Raw genomic sequence first — 6639 nt, 5'->3', positions numbered from 1 at the left:
CAGGCTCATCCCACGCTCCCCCCCAGGCTCATCTCCCCAGACGGACACCCCAGACCCACTCACCCTTGCCCAAGCTGAAGACGAAGGGCTCGTTCCGATCGCGGCTGGAGTCAAATTTTTTGCCGTTGGCCAGTTTGCCCTTGTAGTGGACGTAAACCTTGTCCCCGATCATGGGGGATTCATCTTCGCTCCCAGGTCGCTTAATGATCTGAAGGAGAGAAACCACCCGTGAGAAAGGAGATGGGACAGCTAAGGATGCTCATGGGGGGGGAGAGGGAGAGGTATGCACCCAAACATGCATTTTTATATATATGCACATGCACACGTATAAAAATACACATACACGCGTGCATATACACCCCAGCGCTGCTCCAAACCAAAGGCAGGCTTGAGGAGGACTCATTCCATTTGTCCTCCCATCAACCCCTAAAAATAAATCCCCAACCTGAGCCACGGTGAGGGAGCAGGACGGGGCTGGGAGCAGAGACCGGCCTGTCCTTTGCAGAGGTGTCAGGATAAACACGGCGGTTCGGAGCCCGAAGCGAATACAATTATGCCTGCTGTCGGCCCGTACACATTGGGGTGTGTCACTGCACCGCTCGCTTCTTGTCAACACTTCTTTTTTTTCTTTTTCTTTTTTTTTTTTTTTTTGAATGCTACAGCCTGGAACAAGCAGTTCTTGAGCTGAGGATGGAGCAGGGGAGGATGCTATTCTTAGAGGAAAGGTCCTATTCAGCTGGAGAAGAGCAAGCGCTGGGGAGCAGAACTATCCAGAAACGGCCCTGAATATGAAGCAGGGGTTGTGGAGCAGCCTGGATGACCTCAGTAATGTGCTGTTTCGAATGTCTGTGAGTCACACACAAAAATGCTTTGTGGATTTACAGCTAATAATCTGATTAGGAACACAATAGCAGTGAAATTCAGTGAGCAGCCTGAATCCATCAGTCTCAAACACCACTCCATCCTTCTTTATTCCAAGTGATGCTCGTCTCCTTCGCCATTCAAATAAAAAAGAATCAGTCCTACAGCCCTGGAAGTACTACATGACCCCAAGGGGCTGGGGATGCAGCCCACCGGCATGACCACGCACCCCAAAATGCAGAAAGAAAGGCAGGACCCTCCTGGCAGCCCCCCCGTCTCACCTTCAGGACCCCCCGGTCTCGAGCCGGCGTGATGTCCTCCCCGCGCTCGGCCAGAGCTGCTGCCTGCACCTCCCCTTCGCTCTTGGTGGCCTCATCAGTGGTCATGGTCTCCTTGCATAAGCCCCGGACCTGGGGAGATAACGACGCACACCCCCTCAGGCCGGCAGGACCCCGGGAGGCTCTGCAAGAAGAAAGGGTTAAAGAAAATAAGCGGAGCTCTCTGCTGCGGGGCCAGGGCAGGAAGCTTTGAGCACATCTCCAGCTGCAGAGCGGAAAATCCCTTCCCAGGGGCCATCCAGGCTCCGCTGAACCACAGGGCGCAGGAAACCCCAATGAGCAACGCCGGCCGGCCCCACCACCGGGACAAGGGATGGCCCCGCAGCTTCATCCTCACTGCCCGGGGACAGGGGACGGCCCCGTGGCTTCGTCCTCACCGCCCGGGGACAGGGGGTGGCCCCACGGCTTCATCTGGCGGCAGCAATGGGGATGCTCATGGAGCATCTTCATCTTCAGCCTCCCTAGGTCAACACCACACTCCTGGCGTTGCCCTGGGAGGTTCCCCCAGCAAGAGTTTTACCCAAAAATGCACCAGCAGGTAACGCAGGTGCCAACCGACCAACTCCTGACACCAGCAAATGTGGAAGCTCATCTCAGGGTGCTGCACCCACTGGGACCTTCTGCGGTGATGCTCTACGGAGCATCCTTTTTGATGCAGGCCTAGCACTGAAGCGCCTACATCAGCAGGCAGCGAGGGCAGCAGCGAAACCAGGAGAGATGAAAGCGCTCACGGACGAGAAGCAAAGGGCTGATGGCCACCAAGCTTCACCCATCCCTTCTGGCTCACGTAGAGGTGGGCGCCCCTTGGGTACGGGTGCTAGAAATGTCTGCACCAGGCTTAGCGTTGGTCTTTTGAGTTATTTCATACAGTTCAAGGTTATTTTCCACAAGGAATTATGTATTTGTCAGTGACTGTTATTCAGAAAGCAACACCTCAGCCCCAGGCAAACCTTGCTTTCTCTCGTCCACCAAGAACACCCCAAAAAGAGAGAGCAGGCTCCAAGTCCCAGGCAAGCAAAGCATCACCCCGCATGGAAAAACCTGAACGCACAGCAAGCATCTTCTCCGAAAACTGAAGTAAACCCAACATCAAAAGAATCCCAACTATTTGGGTGGATAAAGAGAAAATTCACATCAAGACTCTTAAGAAATTGGGGGTTTGGGGGCAAGCTGCTGGAGCACCACGCTCCCAACGTCACCGTGCGAGCAGCCAAGGTGCCAGAAAAGCCGCGGTTTTTTGTCAAACGCAGGCTTTTTCCAATGGTGCCTGGTGAAAAGAGAATTGCCTATGGTTTAAAAAACATATTTCCTGATGATTTCCTTCAGACCGTAAGGCTATTTTGGTAGCTGCACTGCTGCGCAGCACGTAATCAAGGAAACATGTGACAGAGAATTAGAAAGCAATGGGTTTTTTAAGACAGAAACCAGATATATTGAAGTCACTTTAATTGCAAAACATTCCCACAGACTTTGGTGTGGAAGCTGATGGTAACCAGCAGAAGAAATCATTCATTTGGGGGGGATTTGAAAAGAGCAAAGGATGTTTTCAGCTCCAAGGGCAGATAAGTTGTGCTGCAAGAATTGTGCTCCTCGCACCCGGGTGGAAAGGGAAGAGCTGGAGCCCGGCCCCCCCGGCACAGGATGAACGCACAGCAAGCATCTTCTCCGAAAACTGAAGTAAACCCAACATCAAAAGAATCCCAACTATTTGGGTGGATAAAGAGAAAATTCACATCAAGACTCTTAAGAAATTGGGGGTTTGGGGGCAAGCTGCTGGAGCACCACGCTCCCAACGTCACCGTGCGAGCAGCCAAGGTGCCAGAAAAGCCGCGGTTTTTTGTCAAACGCAGGCTTTTTCCAATGGTGCCTGGTGAAAAGAGAATTGCCTATGGTTTAAAAAACATATTTCCTGATGATTTCCTTCAGACCGTAAGGCTATTTTGGTAGCTGCACTGCTGCGCAGCACGTAATCAAGGAAACATGTGACAGAGAATTAGAAAGCAATGGGTTTTTTAAGACAGAAACCAGATATATTGAAGTCACTTTAATTGCAAAACATTCCCACAGACTTTGGTGTGGAAGCTGATGGTAACCAGCAGAAGAAATCATTCATTTGGGGGGGATTTGAAAAGAGCAAAGGATGTTTTCAGCTCCAAGGGCAGATAAGTTGTGCTGCAAGAATTGTGCTCCTCGCACCCGGGTGGAAAGGGAAGAGCTGGAGCCTGGCCCCCCCGGCACAGGAAGCCACCGAGACACAAAGAACCCTGCCATGGAAGAAGCAAATAGAAAAATAAGGGAACTGCTTGCTGCAGTGCTCAATTATCGCAGTCTTTGGGGTGGTGTTTAATGAGATTTTGCATCTGCTCCCTTTCCCCGGCTCTGCTGAGGTGTCAGGTGGGAACACCTAAAAAAAAAAAACCCAAACCACTAAAAAAAAGCAACTTTGGTGGTGAGACTCATCATCTCATGGGCATTTAGACATTGGAAAACATGCTATTGGTTACCTCAGAAGAAGTATTTTATGATGAGGCTGGTGAAACACTGGCCCAGGTTGCCCAGAGAGGTGGTGGATGCCCCAACATTGGAAGGGTTCAAGGTCAGGTTGGACGGGGCTCTGAGAAACCTGATCTGGTTGAAGACGTCCCTGCTCATTGCAGGGGGGTTGGACTGGGTGATTTTTAAAGATCTCTTCCAACCCAAACTATTCTACAATTCTGGCGCTGAGACAATCACCATGGTCCATGCTGCCCTGCCACTACCATGGGTGTCCTCTTGCAGACGGACACCACCACCACGCACTGGCTCAGGGCTTCCCAGCACAGATCCCATGCAGCACCAGGGACGCAGCATCCATCACCCATCTATTAAAGACCAGGAGGAGCCCAAAAAAAGGGGAACAGCTTGCAAAAGTAGTGCCACCTCCCAGGGCAGAACCTCCTGAGGTCCACCAAGCAGCAACCACTGGGATGCAGAAGATGGATGGGGAGGTGCTGGCTCTGGCTCGCTGCTTGCTAAATCCCACCAAGAGACATCTAAAAATACATCATACGCATCCTTCTCATTATTTTTCGACGTAAGCAATTAGTGGAGTCATCCAGGGAAGCTGGCCAAGGCGAGCGGGAGGGGAGACGCTCTGCGTCAGAAGCAGTGGGAGGGATGGAGCCCACAAGAACTGGCTATTAAGATGTGGTCCACGTTATGAAAGAGCTTGAGACTTCTCCGTCCAGCGAAAACAGCTCCAACTAGGTTAGAGAAAAGACCGCGCTGCCTCCGCTTATCTCTGGTTTGGAGGGACAGAAGGAGGCTGGCGAGGGTCCAAAATCCCAATTAATTTGAAACGAATGGTTGTAGGGAAGAAAAAAAAGAAAATATCTGCTACTCCACGAGATTTTATACCAGGGAGCCAGGGACTGACGCTGAGAGCCGTGCAAGCTTGCTGGAGGTGTCAGAGCCTGAATCTTCTCATCACGGGACCACGTGTGCTCTGGGTGCAGGGAGGGGATTAATTAAGCACCCCATGCAAAAGTCTCCGGGTGTTCCCGACGCCCCAAGCAGATCCCGCTCTCCCGTTGCCGTTACCCACAAGCTTAACATCGTACGCCTGTAAATTGAACCAGCCTAAACCATCCTCCCTCCTCCGAACACCCACGCTGCTTCGCTTCCCTGGGATGTAAATACGGAGGGGTGGGAGGAAGAGAGAGGGTGGGGAAGGGGTAAACACCCCCCTCCGGGCTGGGGTCCTCCTCCACCAAAAGGCCAAGGCCACCAGAGAGAAGGGATTTCCATGCACAGAGAATAAAAGCAATGGGGAGGCGATTAAAGCAACCCCGAGCACGCCCCAGCAGAGGTGCACGTGCACGCCGGGGCCGTTTGGCACAGCTTGATTCTTTGCATCCTGAAGCAAAGTTCCTTGGCAGAGCCTGTAAACCCCCCCAAAATCATAGAATCATAGAATGTTTTGGGTTGGAAGGGACCCCTAGAGGCCATCTAGTCCAACCCCCCTGCAGTGCCAAACAGCTCTGCTCCAGCTCCGAGTCCAACACCAAGGTCTGGTCCTTGCCGCCGGGTGCTCATGGCTGGGCACGGGGCTGCCCTGCAGCTGTAGGGACCCCGAGCTGCCCCCTCCACCCTCCCCAGACCCTGCGAAAGGGCAAAGTTATTCCCTGGAGCTAAAGGGAAGGGGTTGGGGTTCTCCCTTGTTCCCTTTTCATCAGTCCCCGCTCTACCAGATGATCTGAGAACTCCACGTAGCTCTTTTAATCTCGAACGTCAGAGCTGTAATAAACCAGCTTTAAAAATCCGGAGGTTTCAACATCTGGATGCAATCTCTCCTTCAAGTGCAACTATTTCAGCGTGAATTAATATGAAATAGATTAAAAGAGCTTCTAGCTGAGCAAACAAGGCGGCTCGCGAGTTCAGGGGACTCCTACGCGTGCGCGACGCGCGCTTCGCTCGGACCAGCGCATCCCGGCCCCCGGTTCTCAGCCCCAAACTCCTCCAATTGCTCAGAAGCAACAAGGGCTGCGTCTTTCCTTCTTGCAAAGCCACTGTCCCCCCCAGAGGCTGCCCTGCACGCCGTTGCAAACATCGTTTGCCCTCCTCCAGACGGAGAGCGGCGTCACCGTGATTGAGGCTCATGAGCAAACGAAGCGGCCACGGGTGCCCAATTAAGCCAGAGTCGACGCCCCGGTGCGATTAAGCCGCCCGCAGCGGGCACGGGGTGCCCAGGCAAGCACCCAGCCAGGCAGCGCTACGGCTCGGACCCTGATTTTATCACCCCCATGCCATCCAACATTAATTCAGCTGCTGCTTCAGAAAAAATGCATTTTGTGCTTTTTTTTTTTTTGCTTTTTTTTTTTTTTTTAAAGCAGGTACGACAAAAGGCGTTTTGAGGGGGGTTTTTTGTCCTTTTTAAGCTGCGCAGCGGCTGGCGTCTTCCCCACCTTCCTCATCCTCTGGGCCCTGTGTGGTTTTCAGGCTGTCTGCAAACGATGCTGGTGGAAAACTAAGCAGCCACGACCCGCAACGGGAGCATCTCGAAGCCCTTTCCCCTTCGCACGCGCCCTTTGAACGACCGATCTTTGCGACGAGAAGGCGGCTCCGGGAGGACGCGCGCCGTACCACGCCAGCACGCGCTGCGCGGAGGAATCCGCGCCATAAACCCAAGCCATTTATTTTTACAATCCTCTCTCCACATGGATGTTGCTATCTTCCAGCCCGGACAAATATGAGAAAATTGAGAGCGGAGAATGGGATGCAGATGTCCGACCCCAGGCTGAGGACAGACAGGTATCACACATGCTAGGGTTTCACCAAGCACACGATCCCAAGCCACGTTTCCTAGAAATCGGCATACCAGGAATTTGCCAGCTCCAAATGGAAACTTCACGTCACAGATCCCTCCCGGAGGCTCACGGGAGGGGAAAGGGAGGAGGAGGAG

At 52.9% G+C, this 6639-nt stretch overlaps 1 protein-coding gene across 1 annotated transcript in view; it reads right to left on the bottom strand.

Annotated features, from left to right (window-relative positions):
• FKBP5 (FKBP prolyl isomerase 5) overlaps positions 1–1328 on the bottom strand; it is a 14883-nt gene extending 13555 nt beyond the window's left edge. The window contains exons 1-2 of the mRNA XM_009638184.2: positions 1143–1328; positions 64–208 (exon numbers count right to left, since the gene is read on the bottom strand). Coding sequence (XP_009636479.1) covers positions 64–208; positions 1143–1247 — 250 coding nt within the window. The 5' untranslated portion in view covers positions 1248–1328. The remainder of the gene's footprint in view (positions 1–63; positions 209–1142) is intronic.
• Between the last annotated feature and the right edge of the window lie 5311 nt (positions 1329–6639).

This window comes from Egretta garzetta, unplaced genomic scaffold (assembly GCF_000687185.1).
Source record: "Egretta garzetta isolate BGI_Z169 unplaced genomic scaffold, ASM68718v1 scaffold105, whole genome shotgun sequence".
NCBI lineage: Eukaryota > Metazoa > Chordata > Aves > Pelecaniformes > Ardeidae > Egretta > Egretta garzetta.
The sequence above is the reverse complement of the archived record's forward strand: the minus strand, read 5'-3'. Positions and strand labels throughout refer to the sequence as shown.